The 26,267-nt window shown below is 38.9% G+C and overlaps 1 protein-coding gene across 4 annotated transcripts in view; it reads right to left on the reverse strand.

The window, feature by feature from the left end:
- PPP1R9A (protein phosphatase 1 regulatory subunit 9A) overlaps window positions 1–26,267 on the reverse strand; it is a 148,953-nt gene that overhangs the window by 15,348 nt on the left and 107,338 nt on the right. For 2 of the 4 annotated variants that reach the window (XM_049798825.1, XM_049798824.1), the window contains exons 7-15: window positions 23,911–24,066; window positions 18,300–18,353; window positions 15,693–15,922; window positions 14,190–14,286; window positions 13,898–14,069; window positions 6,527–6,684; window positions 5,657–5,957; window positions 1,529–1,616; window positions 1,350–1,427 (exon numbers count right to left, since the gene is read on the reverse strand). In XM_049798825.1, coding sequence (XP_049654782.1) covers window positions 1,350–1,427; window positions 1,529–1,616; window positions 5,657–5,957; window positions 6,527–6,684; window positions 13,898–14,069; window positions 14,190–14,286; window positions 15,693–15,922; window positions 18,300–18,353; window positions 23,911–24,066 — 1,334 coding nt within the window. The remainder of the gene's footprint in view (window positions 1–1,349; window positions 1,428–1,528; window positions 1,617–5,656; window positions 5,958–6,526; window positions 6,685–13,897; window positions 14,070–14,189; window positions 14,287–15,692; window positions 15,923–18,299; window positions 18,354–23,910; window positions 24,067–26,267) is intronic. The other 2 variants (XM_049798828.1, XM_049798827.1) reach the window with 1 other exon arrangement.

A 26,267-nucleotide genomic window follows, 5' to 3' on the forward strand; every position in this document is an offset into this window, starting at 1 on the left:
CCCCAGCCCTGTGGCTTGGTATTGAAATGCTATGTGATGTTTAATATCCTGCTAAGGGCACTAACTGCCTTACAGCTACAGATGTGGAGAGAATTTGCTTTAACAAATCTCTCCCTGTCACTAGGGAAATCCAGCAGTGAATATCACTAACTCCAGGTCACACTGCAGACAGACACACCAGTGGAACCAACTGGAACAGGTTTTCTGACACCAGCGCAGCGGCAACAGCTGCTGCCGAAGATCACTGAAGACCCTGCCAGATATTTGCAGGATACAAATGTACAAATGTATGCTGAGACAGAACATTACACTTCAGTACAGTGTGCCTGAGGGAGCAAGTCTAAGGTTTCTTTTGCTTTTCTGATTTTACAGAGCTACGCAATACACTTGTCACTGGGTGTCCATATATTAGACTGTCAGCAAAACTCCACAAACGGCTACACCCTGGTTTTCCACCACAATGATTTTCTGAGCAGCATTCAAAGTCTGCTTTCCTCCAACAGCTCTTTTATCATGTAGGTTTTCTTCTGCACTGTTTTATGTGCAGAGAGTTTTTGAGTTGCTGTCTTTTCTAGACTTTTGGAACGTGTTAAGTTTGCTTAGCACTCCTGACACTAACTTGTCTTCCATACCTGGAACCAGGTATCACCCCCTGTAGCTGTGATCTTGTCAGACTCATCAGTACATGAGCAGAGACCTTCAGTAATAATCTACACTAGCTTTTGCAGAGAAGAATGCTCCCTGCAATTTTGAACATTCATTTATTTACTCAGAGTCCAGATGCTGGTGATACAGTCTCATTAGATCTCACAAGGAATTCACAATTCCTTCACTGAGAGTTGGTGATGTGACAAATGCAGTCAGCATTTTTCCTATCTATTTTGAACTCACGATGCTCATCTTCAGAAACAAACCCTTCTGAAAGCATTCCTGATGTGGGAGCTGTGATGCTGCAGTGAACAGCTGCTGCCCATCCTCGCTCTGTTTTTTTTTTTTTTTAAAAAAAAAAGTGGAATTATGTCAAGATTTCTGGTTCATGGCTATTATTAACTGACTGTGCGTGCACCTTATAGGCCAGCTCTGATAACCTATTTCTGGAAATCCCATCAATGGATGCAACAGTAGCAGCGATGCCACAATATTATAAGCCTTGAAGTATTTTTAGATTATATGTTAGTCTGTCATCAGTTAACAAATCTAGGTTTGTAAGCTCAGAAGGTTATGTCAAAGCTTAACACTTATTTATATTAAGTCAGTGGGACTGTTAATGTTCCCATCTGCTAGGATGATTAGGTTTTTCCAATGTTTCTGGCATATCATTTCTTGCATTCTCAATCTTTTACCCATACCTACTGCCATAGGTCACCCTAATAGCTTCTTTCTCTTTCCGCTTCTTGCCCTTATTTGAACTCCTTCTCAAGGGAGCCCTACAAGAACATTAGAAAACATCAGGAAACATCTTTGAAATTTTACTTTCAATCCTTTTAATGAAAAAAAAAAAAAGTATTTTAAATAAAAAAATGCTTACCCAAGATCTGCAAGTTTTCGCTTTAGTTTTTCTGTATGCCCTACAATAGGGCTAGTTGTTCTTGCTGCCTGAGCACATGTGGCACCATCTAGGATATTTGTACATGGAAGAATGTACATTATTATTTTTAATTGCTGATAGCTATTCCACTCTCCTTCCAGAACAGTTTGTGTATTTTTTCATAATTAGATACACATACAGGTACACATGTGTGAGTACACCATTTAATTAGGTGAATTCTTCTAATTTTTAAGAAGATGGTGTGAAGAGGAATAAAAATAAATAAATACGTTCAGAATTTGAAAATATACATGAAGACATCTTATTTTAATTGAAGAAAATGAAAAGTTAATTTTGGTTGAGTTTTAATGGTAAGTCAAACAACACAAAGATTTACAAGTAAACATTACAGTGAATCTGTTTTTAAACTCAGCAGTAGCTGCTTAAGTTTCCTTTTACAGAACTCACTTGCTATGTATGCTTTACTTCCAAAATGACTCCTGAAATACTTCCTTGAACTTTGGAGCCAAGGGTACCTTTTATGATGGACATGCTAGGTAATAGTTATCTATTTAGCTTGAACATCTTTGTTAAATAAACATTTAACTTGAAATCCAAGCATTCTGAATTAAAAAAAAAGAATTAAAAGTAGCTTAGTTAATAAATTTGCCCTGAGACGTCTATCAATTTTTGATCTCTTCTACAAACACTGTTAAAGCATTAAGAGGAAACAGCCTGCAGTACCTATAAAGCCAAAACAATTAACCTCAGTCTGCAAAACATCCTATGAAATCTATATGGAAGCTAAAAGAAAACACACAGCAGCTGAAAAATTTAGGCACAGTTTCTGTGATTCTTAAACATAAAGACTGTCCCCCAAATACTCTAGAGGAAGCCACTTTTGGTTTGGTTACTTTAACAATGTGACCTCAGATGTACAATGACTTTTAACTGAAAGCACTGCTGGGTTTGTGCATTTCTTTTACTGTAACTGACATAAATTAAGCCCTCAGAATTAACCCCAAATACCACAGCACTATCACAGGACAGGCAACTATGTGTACAGAACTTTGTATGTTGCTTTTAATATTTGGCCACATTTTCATTCAAGTAAAAAATTCAGCGCGCAGCTGGTTCATAAATCCTGGGAAAAGCAGGAAAATAAGACTCTTGCAATACCCACACTCTAAAAGCCATACTATTTCTACCAACACAAGCCCTTCTGTTAAAAAAACCATTCAAGAACAACTGACAAGTAACCTCATGCCAAAATAGCAAACAAACAAAAAAAGTAATACAAAGAATGACAAAAGCAAGGCAAAGTCTCCTGAGAAGAAATCCATTCCCCGAGGGGGCTGAGAACTTTAGGCAACGCACACTTTGCATCAACCCTATCCTGTGCACACTCCTCTCCTGTCTCCTCTTATGGTTCCTCTTTCACCTTTAAAGCATACTTATAATGCATACCACTGTGAAAATTGCCACTTTCAAGAATAAAAGTCATAATGTTTATTTTCACACTAGCTATTCACAGGCAAGTGGGACTTGGGGGCCAGGCGTGGTGGGCTTTTCTGAAAAACTTCTCAGGGAAAGTAAAGGAAACTATAAGGTACACTGCTTTTGTGGTGGGCAGATAACGAAAGCATTTAGTAGCTGGAGGTTCTGCTGCTGTAGTAGAAGAAATAACCTGGAGCGCTCAGCAGGGACACGCAGCAGCTACCTGGTATGGCAACTGCCTGTTCAGGTCCTTGCATCACTATGCTCCCACTCACATGCAGCTTGGCCCAGCCAGGGCCTCTGAATAATGATGATTTGCTGGGAAAGACATTCATGCTGACTATGGGATACAGCGGAAGATGGATGGGCTAGGTCCCAAGCCCAGCTTCAGTGGCAGAGTAGATTTAAATCTACAGGGTCTTGCACACATGGAGGCATGCAGTGCTTGGTGCGTGGCCATGGCCACGAACCAGGGCTGCAGGTGCCCTGCCCAGGCAGGAGGTGGCTTGGACCACATGGATGGGTGCACCTTCCCCGACTCCTTGTAGTTCTTCAGAGAGGGTGAGGGAGAGCCAGTTCCTCAGAATAAATCACACAGAAGCTGTTTAATCCATCACTTTCAGCCTCAAGGAGCTGGTGTAAGTAATCTACGGCTGATGGGTGTGGAAGGAGGCCAGACCTAACTTTCTTCCCCAAGGTCACAAAAGAGCTGCAGCCAGCCTCACGTTAGCAGAGTATTGCCCAGAGGGGTCACCTCGGCCGCCTTGTCAAAGGATGCTGTTGCACAAAACAGGCAGAACTGAAGAAAATACATTAATCATACACATACATGAAAAAGTTGTGCTTAAAAGGTGAACAAGAAAAATTCCTCATCATTTTGCAATGAAACTCATCTCATGCCACTTCAGCTCCTCCCACAACGCTGCAGGTTCTCGTAAGAAAAAAAGACGACAAGTGTAAGCTTGCTAATGCTCACTTTTGCTAATGAGAGATTAATCAATGGACAGACACATGTCCACAAATGCGCTCTCTTTCCATCTCTTAAAAAACCCTACCCCAACACACCGAACAAATACAGTGGCCCTTTTTATTTTCTGACTTGTAAGAGTCTGACAGCCAAATTAATAATCAATTAAAATAGTATTACTACAACACTTGTTGCCAAACAACTGCTTTAGGATATTTCTTTTTTGTAGGCTTATTAAGTGCAAATTTTCCATTTGAAACTAAATTGCTCTGGTTTAATTTTCATGTACTCATCAGAATCTGGATATACCCAAAAGCACTGGTTGTTAACAGTCACAGTGGTGAAAGCATGACACCAATATCTAGACAGAGATTATTTTTCACACCTAAATTGGAAAGAGTGGCACAGTGGGTGGAATACAATACCCTATTCCTTACACTACAAGGCTAGTCTCCACTAAATTTTTATCAAGAAATTTTTCATACATCAGTTGGAAATGCAGGATTTACGATTTCACTGATAAACCAGTCATACACTCAAGCTGAAGTACGAGTTTGGAAAGTCACTTTCTTATGTTCACGCCCTTATTTTTACTTGCAAAGCTCAAATACTGAATTTAACTTTGATTCATTAACAATTATACAATTAGAAACTATACAGTTAGACTAGCAATTTCAGAACCCATGTAAAAATGCTAGCATATATTAACCTATCCTAAACTCAACAAAACTTCTAGGAATCTGTGTGAAAGCTCTGTATGAAGATGAAGAAAAAACAGGTTGTAAATCACTGGCAAGTCTTTTCAGACACACAGACAAACAAAAATCCTCAACAAATTGTTCTTTTCAGCTAATTTAAGTAAGCCAAAGTCTGTTATGAACCTATCCAGACCTATTCCCATGGCAAGGTGCATGGCTAAGACTGACAAAGTTGTATAAAATCCTATTTTTGACTTCACAAGACATCTGAAAAAGAGGACTCAGCATTCTGTGCCACATAGTATTGCTAATGCATTTAATAACCTGGTATCTGAGACATGTACCTGAGCTAGGTATGACCGCATCACATTTTATTCAGCTTACATCTACAGAATCTGAATTAAATAAATAACAATGTGGCTAACCTCCCCAACAAATTACTTGATTTTTTTTTCTGTAAATGAAGAGCCTCCAGACACTAACCTCTTGTTTAATATAGACTATGCTGCCTCTCAGCACTTAAAAGCTACAATCTGTTATTCTTGCTGTACATTCCTTTCCCCACCCTCCAAAAAAAGCACCTAGCAGTGCCAAAATGACACAGTTCAAGTAAGTACACTGTGTTAAGCATGTTTCTACAACAGAAATGTCCCAAGGTCCATCAATTTTGGTTTTTTTAGAACAAAATACAAGATGTTCTTAAAGGCAACTTCCCCCTAGCTTTTTCAGTGAGTTCTAAGACAGAAAAAAAAAAAAAGGAAGCCGTTCCCAATCTCATTTTAAACTTTGTTCTTTCCTTATACCATCATACAAGGTCATTTGTAATTTTTTGACTTCCAGGTAGACAAAAGAAGATATGGGATTATGGCCTTCTTGTTGGTAAGGTCCTACTACACAACGAAAGTTCATAAAGTGGATGTAAGTGAGCAAAATGATGCATCAATTTATTGTAAAGAATAGTAATACCTTTATCGTGTAAAATATTCCTGCCAGCTGGGTGATGCAAAGGAGATGCTTCAGAGCTGTGGCCAGATTTTGAAGGAGAGGAAAGTGGAGTGTCTCCCCGAGCATGAGGGGAAAGGACACCTCCTTTGTGGTGCTGTCCTTCTTCTTGGTTTTCAGTTAGGTTGTCAAGTGAGATTGCTGCACTGCTAGCCACGGGGGAGAGGGAGGAAGCACCAGAATCTGATGCTGGTGAGGATGCTCTCATGCATAAGGGCAGTGGTGATTTTGAAATGTGCATGGGACTACTGTAACTGTTTGACGGCTGTTGGTATAAGAGATTATAAAGCAGGTTATACCATTTAGTAACCAATCAGAGCAAGGTTTACTTTGAACATGCAATTCTTTTATTCATTATTTAGCCCCTTTTATTTGTATGAAACGCTTTAGCAATTCATGCCATTACCTTTTGATGCCACACACAGTGTTGTTTATTGGTATGTGCTTTCAGACGGAAGTCAGAATAAGACAAAACAATGAGTGAATATCATATCAATTGTGTTAACAAATTAACAAATAGAGAAACGCACAATTCAAGTTCCTTTCACCTCCTGCATAAGTGAAAGGACTCACTCTGCATTATAAAGCACACATAAATCAGAAAGCCCAGGATACCTGTTAAAAAAACCCACAACAAAAACAAAAAATGAGGTGTGCCGACTCAAAGGAGACTGGACTCACACATCACTCAAGGACATTCACAGCATACTGGCCACAGAGGAATAACTACTGCCTGTGCTACAATGAAAGGACAAAGACAGAGGATGAAATGACTTACAGGGGCAATCTAGCACTCCACAGGATGCCTAAAAGAGAGGGTAGAGTCCTTCTCACCTTTCGTTCAAGGCTGTCCTCTCCATCAGTTGAACTGATGCTATCATACAGCCTTGTTCTAGAAGGCCTCTGCCGCTTGTTCTTCACTGAAAGCTGAGCTCGAGTCTTCAGAACTTTGGAGTCCAGTCTCTCTGTTTCCGGCACTGCTTCATTGAAATCTGTATGGAAACATGATTTGAAGCTACTTAACAGAAGAATCTTTCCTACTTTTTTCTAAGACAGGACCTGCAATTGCGAGTACATGCACTTTGCATGTTTGGCTTGTATCTGTATCTTCATAACTATTGAAGTACACATGCAAAAAAAAGGTTATTTGTATAAACCATTAACAAGTTTATCTGTACAGATCCAGTAAGTGCATAGCAAAGAATCAACTGCAAGTACTTAAAAATTCAACAAATTATTCCCCCTGTTATGTGAAGGACCACACAAAATCAGCTGTACTAGCTGAGAAAGCAGGTCCACTTAGATTCCCTCAGAGGGACCTCCATGTGCTCGGCGTGCAGAGAGTTCTCCTCCATCAGGGCAGAAAGCAAAGGAATCCTCATCTCACTGCTCTCTGACAGACATTTCCCAGCATCTGATGAATATACCAATTTAGACCCAGGGGACCAATTCATTTATCCCCAACTCTGCCCTTTTAAGCCACCTGAGGAGGGGTCACTGGACTGCCATTTTTTTCCCACAGCTGCCCCACTAAGCATTTCCCTTATAACTTCACCAGTTTTGCAGGCTGCTTGTCAAATTACAGAAGAAATATCTAGAGCAGTCCTCAGGCTGCTCTACATTTTAGCATAATCAGAATGGCTTACAAATTCAAAGAACATTACTTGTTCTCTCTTGTACTGAATGTCCCCCAAAATAACCTTGCACGATATGTGCAATTACGAGCAAGCAACGTCTGCAGTCAGTAGTGCACAGAGAGCGATACAGGTAGTATCCAAATAATCAGATAACCATTTGTGATTGGATTGCTTTACAGGCAGCCTTTCACAGGATTATGAAACAACTGTTAAACTCATTCCTTTGGACCTACAGTGAAACAGCTTGCTTACTCTACCACACTATCCCTCTCGCAAGGGGACAGCAGAGGAAATCTCAATCCTCCTCTGGATTCTGAGGTCATCTGTTGTTCTATGTGACAATACAAATAAGGTGCCTCAATCGTTCACCCCAATTCTTCTCTAAATAAAAGCATCTTTTTATTAGCAGCTGGCAGTCGCATTTGTTACTTCTTCCCTTGCCACACTGTCCTCAGAACCATTATCTCCTCTTGTAGATTCTTCTCTCTTTTATTCAGAGGTCCTTCAAACTCTTAAAATTTACATAAACTCAGGTAAACTTAAGTAAAACACCTCTGTCAGAATGAACCATCGTGGTCCCTCATACAGATTGATATGAGAGACCTAACACAAACACAGCCTTGCCTCGCTTGCACTTGGATCACATCATAAGACACTGCCAAGCCCCTTTCCTTAAGCAGGAGTTTGGAGGACATGATCATTACTGTAGTTATCACCATCTACCGCAGTTGTCTGGTTTCAGCTTTCCAACAGCAATATATTTTGGCAAAAGCACTAGCAAGGTAGTGTTGCAATTTTGCAGGAAGAACCTGCAAGTGCTGAAATAAATTTTCACTGCAACCAGCTGTCAGCGATCTTGCATAAAGTTTACCATGACAGTGAAAATGAAATGAAATTAATCCATCCAGAAGGTCCACGAAAGGCACCCTGAATCACAGCTGCTGAAGGCAGGAATGGGAAGGCCATGATCTGTACAAGAGTGAAGGGACTCTGGTTCTCTCTGATTACAAAAACAACTATATTGTGTGGAGCAGGACATGGACTGTTAGATCTGTCATTATCCTGATCTAATAGCTCAAAAACTCTCTCAGAGATTTGCAGTAAAGCAGTAGTAATTATCCTAACAAAACCCAACAAAGAGTCACCAGAAGATCTGGGTGAAAGCCAGGAGATGTACTCTATACTCTCCCACTTCTTAACTCTACAAGGTTGTTGTACTTTCCGAACATCTGGGCTTTCTGCAGATGTTGTCTTTTACCATATTTACTTTGAAAAAACAAAGTAGAAAAAAACCCCAAACCCCAGTGCTGCATTGTTTTTATATACCATCAGAAAAGAGCTGGACACTGTCATTCTGATGCTTACTCACTGTTGTCTCTGTACATATAACTTTCTGCTGGAAAAATCATGAAAATGTAATTCTTTGGTTTGAAAGGGAAAGCAGTTTCAGATCCTTCCCCTTTCATCTACTGCCCAAACACCATTATGTGACACATGAAAACTGGAGAAATATTTCATACAAAAAATGGAACAATGAAACCATCTTACCTGCCTAGACTCAAAGCCACCCTATTCCTGAATGTCCTGTGAGCAAAATATACTGAACACTTCATATATGGCTTGCCTCTACAAATAGAGCTAATGTAACTGCACTTTTCTTAGCTATCAATCATCCACTCAAATTAAATCTGTGTACTTCAGCAAATATAACATTTTACAAAGCTGCATTAAGACAAAACACATTTAAAAGGTGTTCCCAGACCAGGAATAGATTCTTTATGGTTTTAACTTTACATTTTTTTTCCCAATCCTCATAGGACAAACCAAACCAGAATCCGTTACATTTATTTATTTGTCCAAGTACTGCATTCATAACACACTAATTAATTAGAAGCTGATCTTACAGACTTTTTTGCTTTAAACAAATATCAACGGAGACATCTTAGCCTCACTGAAGCCAATGAAGAAACTGACCAATTTGAGCAAAGCTGAGATTTTTCTCATTGCTTTCCATGGCATCCTGACGTTCAGTCTCAGAGTATGTCAGTGCACCACGGGTGGAAGTGACTCAGTGACCTACCACTACCACCAAAACAGAGAGCTCTTGCTCTTTCTCCTGCTGCCACAAACCCCTGGCTCTGAGTCCCCCAGGATTTGGAATGCAGCTTGCTGATTCAAATGACTGACCCATCAGAAACTATCAAATTTTAGTGTGACGCTCCAACCTCTTCCCTTCTTGCTCAGTTTTCTGTTGTTGCAGTGAATCAACGTCTGCACAGAAGCGTGTATGTGCTGCAACAGGGCAATGAAAGAGGAAGAACCAGGTGGCTGGACAAAGGCAGGGATGGCATGGGGTCTCCCACTTCAACAGTAATGATCTCTTAGTTCAGCTCAAACTGCCTCTTGAAATCAGAGCCGCAGGTTGAGTTAGTATGCCAGTAAATAACTGAGGGGTAAGACTCATTCAAACTCATTTTTATTTTTGCAGATTTATGTTGTCTTAAAGCACTGCAAAGACTTCTAGTACCATGCTTTGCTTTTCTTCCTTGTGTAAGAGTTAAATTCTACATTCAGATGACGCTACAGAATCATTAGCATTGCCTGACTTGCAATTATGTTTCTGCTGTAAGTACTCGGCAGGATAACTGCACATTGTCAAGACTCAAACTGCTTATATTTGTCCTTTCAGGTGTACACACTTCTATACATCCCTTCCTTTCACTGCCAAAATTATGCAAACTATGAACACAGCACTGCAAACAGTTATTCACAGAAGTGGTCGTATTGGCCTTGTCAAAGCAAAATACCATCTGGGCCGGGAGCTTACTGCTCCCTCCACCCCAGAGCTGGGCTGCTCGCACTCAGTGGCAGCTCTCTGTTGCGCTGCAGGTCCCCAACCGTGGTTCAGCCCACTGCAGAGAAGAGCTCACACGGCATCAGTAGGGGCTTCCCTCCTTCCATGTCACAGCTGCACTTAAGGCGGGCTCTCATCCTCGGGTCATGCGGATCTGGACCTGAGCCGCAACCCACGGACAGCCTTCCCGGCTTGCCCTCAGATCTGCCTCACCACCACGAACCTGCCTGGGATCCCGGCTGACCCTGGTTTCCATCACTGGGCCTGCCCTGCTTGCCACGCTTGGGTGCGGTGGGACTCGGCTGCTGTCAGGTGGTCTCTGCCCCAGCCACACGTGCCGTCACGCTCGGTCTCAGCTCCTTCTTCTGCAGAGAGCCACGGGCCCTCGCGGCTCCCCAGCACAAACACACACCTGACGTGTTTCTCTAAGAATCTCCCGACCCACCGGGGAGCCTGATAAATCTCTCACATAGAAGTCATAACAGGTTTTATTTTGCTCTCGAAGACAATGTAATTAGACTTTCTTTCAGCAGGCGTTCAACCACTTGACTCCAATGGGTTTCCATCTGAATTATTTCAGTACCACTGTGGAGTGGGAAAGAGCTTGCCTGTCTTCCCACTGTTTTGCAGTCATACAGGCTGATAGATTTCAAAATCTCCTTCTGTGAACTGATGCACCCCTGGGTATCCCAAGGCACCCAGAAAGTGTAGCCATCAAAGTGTCTTGAATGGGCATTTGCACAGAGATGAGCAAATACTGTCAAAGCCTGCATCAGCACTGAACTGTTCAGATTTCAAACCACCGACTCTGACCTGTAAACAGCTTGATTCCCTACTGCAGACACAGCTCGTGACCACTAAACCAGAAAGCTACAATGCACTTTATCTATTTTTCTGGACTCTCAGAATAAATCACGTATTTGTAAAAGAAACACAATCCTCGGGCTTTTAGTATTCCCTGGCAAGGCAAAGCAAGAACTCTGTGGGCCATAATGGATTTGATTTTCTCCTTCTAACTTCCACGGATGTTACTGGCAGCCCCTCAAACTCAGTATGAGCTTATGTTACAGCCTGAGGAGTCGTACAGTCTGGCATGATGCTAAACATGGCCAGAGCCCCTGCAGTGGCAGGGACAGCTATGCTCGTACACATGCGATCACCAAGTTGCATCCCTTACTTGCCAAATTCTATTACCATGCAAGAATGTGATAAACACTTCAGATCACATTGAAGCAAAAAATGTACTTGGCATCATTTTAATTAAAATATACATTTTTACATAACCAGATTTTTTGAGGGAAGACAGACCTGCAAACTTCACGGGATGTAGCTGTGTACATGCAGTCCCACTCCACAAACCTAATGATGAGGCTTGATAAAGCAGCGTGTGTTATACTTGCCAAACAGAAGCCAGAAAAGAGACTGGAGCACTTGCATGAAAGATGGTGTGCACAACACAGTGCACCCGGAGGAGCTCTGCTCACCCTGCAAAGACACTGTGGACATCTCCCCCGCCCCTTATAGCTCCTCTGCAAACATCCGCAGGTTGATTAGTAAATACACTAATTATTAGTGTTTAGTATTACTAGACAATGGCAAGTCCTTTTCTTAAAAGGTTCGCACAAGGGTGATATGGAGACATAGGCTCTTTGTCTGCAGAGCAACTATCACTACATTACAGTCTGATACAGATTCTGATACAGAATTTACTGGAAAAGGTATATGGAAGTCAAAGAGTGCTACAGCATGTTTAGGGATCTCTTTATTTAAAAAGAGGGCTTTTCTTTTTCTGTTGTTAAAAAAACCCAAATCCAGCCTGGAATCTAAGGTCTAAGTAGGCTTTTTCTGCTTTCAAAAAATCACTGCTCATTGTCTATTTTCCCTAGCAAATAATTTGTGTTTGCATTCAGGTGGTTAAACTTGGGCATTTAAATTCACAGATTGTCTATTCTAGCTCTCAGAAGTACTGAACACTGGTAACATTTCTCCAGCAGAATGTTTTTGCAGTGGAAAACAGCAGCTCTTGGAAAATGAAAATTTTCATGCAAATATATCAGTTGAAAAATATAATTTGAAAGTACTGACATGCAGAGTTTTAATGCTATACAAAGGAATTTTCAAATTTTTAGAAAGAATTTTACAAAGAACTGGGTTTTTTTACATGTAGAAATTCCTGGATTTCAGCTCTTGAGCCATATATGTGTGTTGACATTGTTACAACAGTAAGTGTAAACATGGTTCTTGTGAGTCAGGTAAAGAAAACATGCTTTCCCCTCCCGATGCAAACTACTGAAAGGGTTTCTGTTAACAGCGTTGCTAAGTATTAAATATTTCGTAACACTTACTGAGTCTCTATGGCAGAAATTCAGACTTTCCTGTCATCCTGAGTGTTTTTCTGAACTTCAGAGACTTCAGTATAATAAATACTTGCTAGAAAGAAACATCTCTGTGAAGATTTGTGGAAACCAATTCCACAAGATCTGCCTATCACTCAAGTGCTGTTTCAGCAGGACTAGCTCTTTTTTATACACATACTTTGTTAAAAATATAATTCATATTGATTTGTTTGTAGTGCGATATTCAGTTTGGGTCCACACATGAAATAACTGCTAAAATATCAATTTTAATAAAACACCTCTGTGCTTGCTAGAAATTAATTTATTTGGTAATGTGATACATTTTTTTTCACCACAGAAATAAATAATATTATAGTTTATTTAAAAGGAAAACCTATATAGGAACAGAGCCTGGTGCTCCCTTGTCAGAATCCCAACACCTCCGACACCTGATTTCACAAATGTTACTAAATACACAGTAAGTATTGCTCCTGCACCAAACAATTTTGTTACAAGGCTGTGGGCCTAAATTCAGCTTTAACTTTGCATATACTTCCAGAGTGAGAAGCCACGTTCAATTACAGAACTTTAACTAAACCTGTGGAACTTATCTGTATATCTTCACTAGCACAGCCTGAAAAATGGGTATTATCTTTTCTATACAAAACAAGTAAAGGTTACAGTCACCCCGTTACAGCATCTATCCAGATCTCAGTGTTGCCACAAGTTGTTTTGCTTCTTTGGTAATGCAGAACAGTCTCACAAGTCTTATGTTGTAAATCAGGCTGTGCTATAGCTGAATAAGCTTTTCAGTTAATGTGCTAGCAAAGAATTTGCATTTTATTCACAAAAGGCTCCATCCTGAGAAATGGTGAGTGCCACCTACATGGTTCCTTTTGACGTCTGTACCAAGGTGGGATCAGAACCTGCAGAGATCCATTCAAAATGGTAGATTTAACACTGTTTTTCTCATTCTGGTAACTTTGTTCTTGTTTGATCTTTGGTGGTTGAGTAATTAAGGACAGATTTAGGAACACAGGAGAAAACACAATTTTCTCCTACTTCATTAACATAACAGAAGCATTGAATTAAACCTAAATGTTAATGGCATCCCACTGAAAGCTTTAAGAAATCAATAATGATCTTTGCTTTATTAGCACTTGGTCACTTCCATTTCTTTAAGAATATACATTGTACAGCTATTCTGGGACTCTATATGGGCATTATTTGGTATAACCTTGATACAGCTGTCATTAGATACTGAATTTCGGAAAAGTAACAACATCCCTGCATTATTAATTGTTTCTCTTAAATCCTAAATGATAAGCATGCTATTTACATACATATTATTAGGAGTTATGGTTTGGTTCAAACAAACCTTGACTTAAGCCATCCAGGCAGGACACTTGCTTAGTATCTAGATTTTCCACTGGATCTCCTCTCGAAACTTCTCCAAAAGATGTCTGCCTTTCAAAAATGTTGTTGTTATTGTTAACCTGGCTCCCGTTTTGCTTCATTAGCGTGAAAACTTCTGCTTCCAAGTCTCGTATCTGAAAGAAATGCAACACAGTGTTACCCACAACACACACACATCTATTAGATACCGTTTTTTCCCAGAGTATCAGATAGAATTGCCTCATTCTTCAAATATGAGAGTAAATATTACTCACGCGGGCTTGTAAGCCTTGAACCTCTGCAAGGTGTGCTTTCTCCAAATCTTCTATCTTCTTTCTTTCAGCTTCCTGGCGTTTGATGAAGTCAAGTTCTCTTAGGGAAAAAAACCATGTATTTGCTGTCATCAAAGCAATCAGATTCAAACAGAAAATGAAATGTGCTGATATATCTTAAGCTATGCATCAGAAAAATCTGTCCTTAAATAATTTACTACTAACCTAGTAAGAAGTATGAAACTGCAATTAGGACAAAACCCTACACAATTACTGAGTCTAAGTGAATATGATAGGCGAAGGTATAAAAATGGTAAGGGGAATTTATCTGGGAAAGAAACCACCCTCAGTTGTTCTAATTGATAATCAAAACAGTTAAACTATTTTTTTCATAATCTGTATTTACACTGAAAACAACATTAGCTTAGTTTATGCTGTGTTCTGTTGTAGGAAATAGAGCAATATCTCTGTTTTATTGGAGTATGACTGCACTCCTTCACAGAAAGCACATCCAAAAGTTTCCAGGTACAAATCTAATTTTCTAGCACGCTATTAAGGAAGTCTGATTTTAGGAGTCTGAGATAATTAAAAACAACTGACTAGATATTTTACTAATATAAAGCAGAATAACAACAGAAAGGCTATCCAAGCTCATTCTAGCTATTTTCCCTATTTCTTTTTATTTTGAAAATCTAAGATGTTAGTGATAGAAAGCACACTAGATGCCAGCTAGCTCTGGAACAGTCATGAAATTCCAACGTGGGTAATGACATTTTGACTATCTAAACCCCTTTTTAATGGGACGGGACATTTACTTCTGCACTCCCAGTTGTCACTTGACATTACTGTATGTTTTTGAGTTTTCTTCTTTAAATGAGTGTATTTCAACAGAAAATGAAAAAGTTGCTGCAGAAAAAGAAATTTGGGGCAATGGAAGCTGTTATAGAAATGTAAGATGTTATTATTCTTGCTAGCCATCAGGGAGAGGGGACCACATGAAACAGAAGGGGCCAGGTAATCATCAGTTAGCTCAACTCAGCTCAAACATTCTTGGCATCTACGAGAAGAAGAAAAATAAAATGTAAAATGTAACAAAACAATTTTCTTCTTGATGTTACATTAGTACACAGCAGGAGTTAATCCAGCTGACACAATACCAATATAAATTGCTGCAAACCTTGCTAATCAAATGCTTTACTATGATTACTCTTGGTTGTTTGCAACCACATTGAATTATCCAGTAATTCTGAAACATTCCAACTTTGAATACTACAGACTAAGTCTTTATTTAGTTACAGCATTATTTTTCAACAATACTAAACTAATACTCGAAAACTACTAACATTTTTCCATAATAAAGAGCCTGTGTTTTTCATGAAAAAAAAAGTGAAAAATAGTGTTTACCTTACAGGTGTTTAATAGTGGGTTTCATATTTCAAAATATATCACATATATGTTTCCTATCTGGCCACTAAGTCATTTGCTGAGCCTGGCGTAGCTGCTTACTTTTGCTGAAAATCCTTGATTAATTTCTTTGCCTTGTTATATTTCTTCTCCAGAGCCTGATACTGGCTTTGCGTCTCCTTGAGGTGCTCATTCACTGTGTGACACAGGGTTTGTGCCTCAATCCAATAACTCTCTAATTTCATCATCCTTTCCTTATTCTCCTCAATGTTCTGCTGGAGTTGGGTCTTCTCCAATTCCCACCTCACCTTCTCATTCTCAGCAGCCTGCAGCTGAACGAGAGTGGAGATGCAGTCAGTAAAAAGCTGCAAAGTGCAGCCTAATAGTTTAGGATTAATACAAACAGCATGAACAGTGAAAATCAGTAAATTATTAACTATAATAGTAATATGCTAGCAGTGAAAAGAGCATTCCAGGACCAAGAAAACAGGCTGATACATACATTATTCTTCCTCATAAAACAAAGCAGAGCCTTTGCTCTGTGTTCCAGTGCAGCCTCTATGCTTCTCTGGCTTATACTAACACACTTTAAAAATGTCAACAGTGGAGTTTTCAGGCAAACTGCAGGGTTAATCATTCAGCACTGGGGATGCATTTTGCTCTATGCATGTGGCTCAGGTGTTACAAAACGTTCATCCACTTTCATAAAACGATGAAATCTCTTCTTTTTTGGAGGGGAATCTGACTGCCAGGTTCTATATTTGATTTAAGAACAATTTAGAAAATAGGAAATAAAGCCAATTGCATCTAATCTAACTATCTGCTTTTTTACCCATATTAGAAATTCTACTGAATTCTTACAATGTCTGTTTTCATGTCATAATCTTGCTTAATCTAGAAAGCCAAACAAAAGAGGTTGGAGCATAATTCAAAATTTAACATCAGGTCATAACCTAGAATCTTTTTCATTTAAGCAAGCACAGAGTTGCACAGTTCCAATACTGAAACTGTGCCAGAACTATTACAAGGGCAAAGAGAACCTGTTAGAAATATATTACTCTTGTTTGCTTTAAACTTGCCTACCAAGTTGTAAATAGGTAATATGAAAAGGAAAATATGCCCTTCCTGTTGAAGATTTCAGGTGCTAATTCTGCCAAACATATCAGCACTGCTTAACTCTATGACCAGTGCAGTTCCACTGCTAGTTCCACTATTTGGCACCAGTGAAGCCCAATGACTTCTTCCAAGTGACCTCAAAGAAATCTGAATTTTACTGCTGAGTTTATAATAAACATTAGCTCCTTTGTTAGTTTTTTTGTTAGATTTTTTTTGTGTGTTAGGCTTCTCACTTCCCAGCTGAAGCTAGCTGCAGGTTTCAATGTTTGGTGCTGGATAACGGTAGGGTTGTTCAGCAGCTGGTATATTTTAGCTACTAATATCTACAGAAAACAAAAAATGCCTTAACATCTCTGTTTAGTTATCAAGACTGTCTAATTTGCTCTAGGCAGTTCTGCTAGCATCATGGATGATATACACACAAAGAAAATAAGTTGTTTGCAGTTTTATTTGTAATATACCTAAACTAGCCACATTTTCTTTGGCTCTACTGAAAACACTAGGTAAAGAAGTCCAACACAAAAAGGCACATTAGCCCTAATCTTGCAAATGGATTTGCAGAGATGAATGTTTACACCCACGCATCACTGCCATCAAGTCAATGGGGCTTGGCACATTCCCAAGAGATTGACTGTGTGGCTCCGATTGCTAGATTAGAACTGGAAAGCAGAGGAAGAAAAGACTTCTGACTTTCTGAACTGAAACAGTACATCAGAAATTCTCCTTATAGAACATAGTTCCACTGTGACTTTCTTTTTAAAAGTAATTTGTGCAGATTTGATAAACAGTATGCAAAATACATGGTGAATGCAAATGTTGCTAGAAAGAAATAATAATCTAAAATCTTTTTCTGAAGTACAATTTTCTTTCTCTTCTTTTTATTTCCTTTATAACGTACTCAAACTCAAAAAGAAGGATGTCATTATAAAACCTAATATTACTCAACAACTGAATTACCACTTGACTTCCCATAAAGGTTATCCTAGTACAAAAAATACAATTACTTTTTATTGCTATAGCAATAAATAACCAAAATGTTTTCTGTTAAACTGGTAAGCTTTTCCCTTTCTAGAGTATCTTTTAAAGAGAACTGCAACAATATGAAACAGCACTTTTTCTTCTGTATATAAAAAGTAATTTCTAATAAATATCTTTAAATAAATTAGGGTTTTTTTAAATGTCAAAAAAAAGGAAATTAGCATAAATAGGACACTTTAACATCACTGTTAAATAAAAAACCTACTAACTTAGACTTGAATATTCAATCCAAATATAATTTAAAAACCTGAGAAAATGCATTAGAATTGTAAAACCAGAAATCTGCCATTTAGTCATTATGATACCCCTTAAAATGTATGTTTAATTGAAGCTATACAAGTTGGCAGTTTCTCTTAATAGCAGCACTTAAGATTTTACTTGAAACTTTGAATAGAGAATATATCCCAAGACAAGATTTAGCTGAGCTTCCGTGCTTCTTAATCAGCCTTTAATAAGGATGTTGACTTCTCCACCCACATAAAGATACATGTCTTAAGATCCGATTTTGCACGAGAGGAAAAAACCAGCATGCATTAACCGTATATTGATTCTTACCTTCGTCTTCAGCTTCTGAATTTCAGCTTCTGTAACTGCATGTTTGATTTGCAACTAAAATTGAAAATATAAAATAAACAAGTGAAGTCACAGAGAGTACTCCAGTATTTTTAAAGCCTGTGCTGCAAGTTGAATACCTTATTACACAGCAGAAGGCCTTGAAGAGTGCTGCAGTGCAGTAGATTGTAAATTAAAATGTCTAGCTTGCAAAATGACTCAGTCTGTGCAACCTAATTAAAGATAGGATGCGGTCTAACCACTCATAATTTCAAATCAGAACATCCAATCTGTTTAGCAAAACCAAATGTCTTATGCTTAAAAAAAAAATAGATGTTATCCTACTGGGCTTTGCTCTCCTCTGATGTGAACGTGAAATACGTCCCAGTGCTGTCAGAAAGTCCCACTGCATTGATTAAAGCAGGCACGTTACAAAAAAGCAAATATGGAAATAAGTGATTTAACAACTCAAGAAGTCTTGAGGGAAGATTCCACACATTTATTTCATGCAAGAAAAAAGGTAAACTGATGCTATCCTTCTCCAGCATTAGCTGGAGTTATTCTGCTCAAGGTAGCTAATCTCAGTTGTGAGCCGTTACACAGGCAAACTGTAAAAAACAGTAAATGGCATTCAAGCACACAAAATGATTGCACGTAGATTAACAGCCCAGGCAGTGTGCTAAAGGTTGTAGTTACATTACCAAGCAGGGTGCCACAGTAAGAGTGGATCAGTAAAGTGAAAGGGTTGGTGCTGAGGACCTGGCACCCACCTGCACACTTTCCGGCAGGATTTCTTTTGGACTAACCTACATTAGTGTGATCCTGTGGAATGAATACTCATTAGCTCTTTGAGTGTATTACATAATGTCCTGAAACAGCTTTAGTTTCAACCCAAAGGTCTGCTATTCACAGCCTCCAAGAACACCCTGAAGTACAAACTGAACCACAGCTTCAACAGCATAACCCTAATCCGAATGGAAACGGTCATGCACATGCACCCAATACTGGTCTGCACCCGAATCCCTGCTGCTTTATTATTTAAAGCAGGCAGCACAGACGCACTTCTAACAGGCCCCAAACCCTTAAATCTAACGCACTGTTTAATCTGCACCAGTGACTTGTGTGTGTTGGGTTGAGGGCAAGGGCAAAACCCGAGTTACAGCCTGAGCTGGCACTGCAGCGGAGACAAAGCCTTCGTCCATTATACATGAATACCAGGAATAGTTATGGAAAAGCATGTTTTACATGGGGGTTAATTCTCTTACAAGACTGACAGGAGCCTTTGGGAATAGTTTATGTTGAGCTAATGGAGGACGTGAGGGAGTTGTACTGAACCAGAAATTATCATCTCTGGTGAAGCGATGGCTACATTCTTGAAGACCAAGCTGTTAGTAAAAATTGTACAAATAATTCAAAAGAGAAGGTCCTCTGGAGGAGAGGAGTAGTTTTCAAAATAACAGGAGCTACCACAGAGCTGATCGGGAAAAGTACCTTTGAGAAAGGCCAGGCTACTTTTGAAATTCCCCTTTCATGGGACCTCTTGAACGTACTTCTTGTGGCAGCATAGGAAATGCACACTCTCAGATGCAGTTTGGTTTGCAAATCGGCCTTAACTATCTAGTGAATAAACCTCATCCTTTCTGGTGGAGAGTTACTGCATTTATGGTGGAAGGAATACAGGAGGCACTGATGCAACCAGTCCCACCTGAGGAACAGTTTAGGAATCTTCTTTCCTCTGCTCCTTTCTTGGTCACTGCCTACAGAGGAGACTGTAAGCCCTTCTTGTCTCCAGGATCATCTGTTACTTACACTCACTTTTTGACTTTGCACTGAAGAGCGTAACGAATCTTCCAAGTGCTCACTGAAAACAGATACAAGCCTACATATCAAATTATATCAGTCACTGACTATATGACTATATGACTGACTATCAGTCACTGTTAGCTTGCAGAAACACCTGAAATGTGGAGGCACACCAGGTGCACAAGCAGATGGCAGATGCACGGGGCCAGACCGAACCTGCCCCGAGCACACAGCTAACCAGCGGATCACACGCGGGTCCTAAGAAGTGCCACATGAGAGCAGGGCTACTGGTCTGGGATGGAGAGACACCAGTGCAGCTGGGAACGGGGCACTCGGCAGCCCTGGAACTGGTTGGTGTTAACAGCAAGAAGTGGCCAGTGGTGCTACCCCACCCAGTAGACCAGGAAGCCAAGAAGGATATATACCTTTTTGTAACTATACATAGTAGAGGAAACTAAGGAGATACGTTAATTAGCATTTGCAACGGGTTACTTGCAATTTCTGAGCTCACTCAATCCAACCTCTGATTTGCAACTTTCAGAGACTGAGAACTGTTTTTTTCTCATCATTCCATTTCTTTTAGTAGTGAAATATTACAAAAGAACCATCTCAAAATGTTATGGTGTTTATAAAGTGCCCGGGCCTTTGCTTAGATCTGCTACCTCATTGTTCTGGAGTGAGATAAAGTCAGGGGAAGGGTGGATGAGCTAGACTTTGCCCTTTGCAGAGTTAATAATGAAATCAAAAAGCCATGACTCAAAGCCTTAGGCTACCTGCTTACAGTCCATTCCCATCTCTTCTAAAACCTCACAAAGCCATACGCACCACTTAAACTGCTTATTATTACATACAAATAAACTCCAAATTGTTGCATAAATGACAATCTGCTCAGGTACAGATGGTTTTAACAGTTATTTTTATACTCTCTGTTATTAAGTTAAAAAAATGAATACTGAGCACCCAGTCAGATCATTGAATCAGTATATGGTACAGCAGATCCCACTGAGGCAGAAGAAAAAAGACACTTTCCTGCCGAACAGACAAATGTGTAGCTGGACATCTACTGTTTCCTTTTCTTAAAGAACTAATTATGCTTGCAGAATAGATGAGAAATACTAACACATTTATAGGTTAGACTGAACAGGCAAGGTCAACTATTTGGCAAGCAAACCTGGACTCCATAGTTTAAAATTTCTAAGCAAGTTTACTAATAGAGGAGCAGAAATACCTTATTCCATGTCCCATATAATGCCAGACAAATTCTTGGCAGATACTGTTTTGTATTTTTGTGTTATCTAAGTCAATATAAAACTGTGAAGGCTTAGTTTTAACAAAGACATTTTGAATAAGTTTTGGCATATTTCCTTTTCAAAGTTGTCTTGAAAAGCCGATTAATTTTCTTCAAAACAATAAAAATTTTATAAAAAATAAGATCTATAGAGAAAATGAATGTCATTCATCTAAGACTGCAAAAGGTAGAATGGGATGAAGAGCTAGCAAATGTTAAAATATCCACAGTACATTTGGAAAGAAAGTACCCAATGGACTCTAATATTAATCTGCATGACAATTTTTATATAATCATGATATATTTTTTGCATATAATAATAATCCATTTTTCATATATTTCATTAAGACATGAAATATAATACCTAATTCTTACATAAGATGTCCCTCCTCCCTACAGATCTTGTTTCTCTTCAATCATCACAGCTAAAACAAAGCTTCTAGCTCTTTCTTTCAAAGCAGTTTAGGAAAATCAGTCCCATTTTTTCCTGTTTTACAGCCAGGAAAACAAGACTTGCAGAAGTACAGTGATTCGCCCAGGAATGCTCATTTCTCTCCTGACTTTAATTCCAAAAGCAAGGCATTTAAAGTAAGAGCGCTCTCAAAGTATGTGAGCACATTTTTCATTGCAAAGACTGAATTCAACTAATTAGGTCAAACTATTATGCTTAAAGATTATGTCCAACCCACTTGTTTAATACTTTCATTAATCTCTGGAGTAAGAACAAGAAAGAACAGTTATTCTTTAAATACAATTCCAGATAACACTGTGTGGGCTTGTGCAGCGTGATCGTGAACAAGTCCTCTAGTGTTGAAAGAATTCAGGGCAAATACCAAGAAAAATACATGTACTCACTCTGTAGCAGCCAACAAAATCCAGCTGTGTATTGTTAAATACAATCAGTGAAACAAAAGTGCATGCTCGTAACAGCGGTAACTGCGTGGCTTAGTGAAAAAGAGTCCACTCTTATGCAGGAGCATTTAATGTTTTCTTCTCACACTCCTATCTGCACTTAAACTGGAGGATCCCAAAGTCCCTTCATCTGATCTCCACACCAGCGTTTTGAGGCCATGACATCAGAAAGGTTTGCAAATAGCTTCAAATCAGTTTGGACACGCTCAAGTATGGCAGTAGCCCAAGTTGATAGAAACTATATTCAAGCACAGTTTTACCGGGATTTTATTCAAAGGTGAATGTCTTGCCCATCCCTGCATCTGTGGTTTGCATAGCCTTGGTACACTGGCACAATCAGCATGGTAGCATCCTCCCACTGCTTTGCGAAAGTATCGCTATGTATGATGCAAAGTATTAGAACATGAAATAAACTGTTCGGCTAATTTGCATGAGAGACTGGAGCTTGAAATATTGAGTGAGAAAATTATCATTTAACTAAGGTAAAAAAAAAGTCAGGAAACAACAATGAATAACAGTAGGTATCCAAAGGCTGAAAAGGGTATCAGCAGAAAAGGGAAAGACTGGTTGCTCATTGGCTTACTCCTTTCCATACATTACTCTCACTATAGAGTAGTAACAACATATATTTATAGGAGATAAAATATCTGGTTTAAGTGGAGGGAAGGGGAAGGGGAGAGGAGAGGGGAAGAAGGATAAAAAGTGAGCCTCTGTATTTTAGAAGTCCCTTCTGGGCCCAGCTTCTGTTGCTCAAATCTCCTATGAGGTTCTGGCTACTTTCACCCCTTCCATCTTCCTGTCTTTAAAAAGAGAAATGTTCTTTATTGTCGTCACTCAGCCCATTACTGTGGGCTTAGACAAATCCAATTGTTTCATGTCTTTATTTGCATCAGAATTCAGAAAAGCTCAGAAATAAACCACATCAAAACCACAGCCTAAAATACAGAAGAAATGTTTCTCAGTACTTTGGTATGTTAAGTTATATGAATTCAAGGACCACAATGAACACCACCGATTCAAGCCCCAGTTAGTACAAACAGATGCTATACAAACTCTGTAACCACAGAGTTTGGGAAAACACCAGCTTGAAATAGGCCTGTTTCCCCAATACAGCATCATTCTAAACACATGGCCAAACATATGACACTGCTGTACATTGATGAGTCGCTGCATAATGTATAGGATGAGCTCCACATGTCCCTTTTCACTGAAATTCAGCATTTGCTGTTTGGTTTTCCTGATCACTTTTGATTGGAATTTTCAAAAAAAAAAAAAAAAAAAAGCAATCTGCTAGTAATGAATTAACTTGCACTTTGTCTTCCTGGTCAAAAAATGCAAACTAAGTGCTGAAGCAGAATAACTTCTGTGCTGAAAACTTAAATTATAAATTACCCTCCATTGATGCAACAGTCACCTGAAAACTGATGCTAAAACCGAAGAACAGTTCCACTTGTAAGCAGAACTTTTTGAGCCATTCAAAAGTACCAAGTATACAAACAGCTAGAAATCAGCTATAGTTTTCAAGAGAAAAAACAAGCACTGAGCAATGAGATAACTCGAAATCTAATTCCAGTGAGGTATTTCAGGAATATTTTCTCATCTATAACTTACCTCTTTGAATTTATGAGCAAGCTTGCTGGTGTCCACATCACTGGGGGAGAACATGTCATCATTTTCAGGAAGATCAAACACTTCAATAGCCATGTCACCTCCTGGAAGGACAGGTCCCATGTCTTCATCTTCTTCATCTGTAGCATATTCCCCTGTCTTAATTTTATAGCATTTAAGAAATTCCTGTTACCCTCTTATTAGGCAGAGACTGTTCAAAGAGTAATTAAGCTACTGTGCAAACCCAGTATACTGCATACAAAAAAGTTTATCTTCTTCTTTAGCTATAATCCCAGTACTTATGAATTCTAACAGATAAAATACACCTCCACATTAGTATTTCAGAACATTAAGAGAGAGGAGAAAACAGTGTCTTAAGCACTAAGAATTTAATGCTTAAGCATTACTGGCTCTATATTTCAATGGTTTTCATCCTTTTGTAGCCAAAGCCTCTTTTCCATAGGAAGATCTCTCCAAATTTATCTCAGATTTAACAAGGAATCTTTTCCAAACAGAAATAAAAGCAAAATAGGACCGACAGGATCTTGATTAGTCTTTTGTAAGCCCTCTTGAGGAAGTAATTGTCCAGTGATATTCCATGTTGAATTTGAAAATCCACTGGTTTTTCCTTATAAACAAATTAACAATAGAAAAGTCACACCCACACAGAAAGATAACAGCAGGAAAAAGAAACTGAGTGAGTGTCATGGGCAAGTTCAGAGACTGAAGTCCGAGTTTACTGAATCTTCACCCTGAATAAGAAGCTGCTTCTAGCTAGTTTTAAACAGAAAATGCGTGTGTTTCTTGGGCTTGTAAACCATGAGATGTGAACAATTTGCTGGCAAAACAGAGTTTTAAAAAATCATAAGCTACAATCAGTATCTCAAGATTAAACAAAATAAACAATAATATTGAAAAGAAAAAGCTTGCGATATTAAACCCCAAACTGCCTAGACAATCTTTTGCACATACACCTGTGCTCATCTCTCCCCACGCACTTCACTTCAGTAGGGCTCTCTCTGGAAGCTGGAGTACATTGTGCATGGATCACAAATAGCCTGCTGGCTATGCAAATGACTATGCAAACATATTATAAAGCAAACAACTTCCCTTGGGGCCACATCTGGATTTGTAAAGCTTGGGACTCAATAAATACATGGAAAAGGAAGGGCGGGGGAAGGGGTGCAGTCCTTCTCATATTTATGTAATAAATATGTAATAACACCAAAATTTTGACGGAACTACTCAAGTTTTTGTTCATGAGCTTTCAGTTCCTGAAACGAAGGCACAGAACTATATTCCCAGTTGTGCTAGGATTATCTATTAGTGTTATTTTTTGTCAAAAGAACTTTTTAAAACAAAAGGTAACAACTCAGATGTCAAAACAACAGTTTGAATCTCAGCCTCCTACCTTAATTTAGTTTCCTAGCTGTTGTTTAGGCTTATGTAAATCTCAGTTAAAAAGCAGTGCATGGAAGCACGTTAAATCTAAGTGCACAAGTAAACAGAGAGCAGAAAAGATGTATGTATGCGTCCAACAACAGGGTGATCTATTTGCAATAATACATCACCATTTCTTGGATAAATAGCACACAGAATCATAGAACTGTTTGGATTGGAAGGGACCTTTAAAGATCATAAAAAAATCTATATTCTCCTTTTTTAAAACAACTAAAGTTTTAAGAAACAAAGCAAGCCGAAACACACACAAACAAAGCACAGAATGATTTGGTAAAATCTTCTGATGTTAAAAGAACTATCAAAAAGAAGGTAAGTCACCAACATGCACAACCCATCCCATCCATACTTGAAATGTCAATATTAATGTGAGCCACTTCTTAGGAGAGCTCCCTCTGTCTCTATAAGTAGTTACATATTCTCCAATGAAATAAAGAGTAACCATTTATTTTACATACTTTATATGTACTAAGAGTAAGAATCTCAGCAGTCCTCAACAAAAGAAGTTAACAGCTGGTTTTGCATCTTTTTTCCTTATTTAAAACAGAAGCAAAGAACACACAATCCATCTCACTGGAGTTTTCAGGCATGTTAGCATTACAGCTAAACAGGACAACACCTGAAATTAAATTTATCATTCTGTATGTCTAGATCTCACAGAAAATCTTCTGTTACACTACACTTGTAGTAACTTTGGCTTCTGTTTTATTTCCCATGGCTATGTGCAGTTAGTGTCTAAACAGAAAATTAGGCTGCTAACTCTCCTGGCTTTTTCCAGGAGGATGTAACACCACCTTCACACACCATCAGGGCAGCGATAAGTGGAACAACTAACTCTAAAATCCCAGCGAGATTTCAATGAAATGAATTATTGTGGGGACAAAATACTAGCACAATCCATG

This window comes from Accipiter gentilis, chromosome 4 (assembly GCF_929443795.1).
Source record: "Accipiter gentilis chromosome 4, bAccGen1.1, whole genome shotgun sequence".
Taxonomy (NCBI): Eukaryota; Metazoa; Chordata; class Aves; order Accipitriformes; family Accipitridae; genus Astur; species Astur gentilis.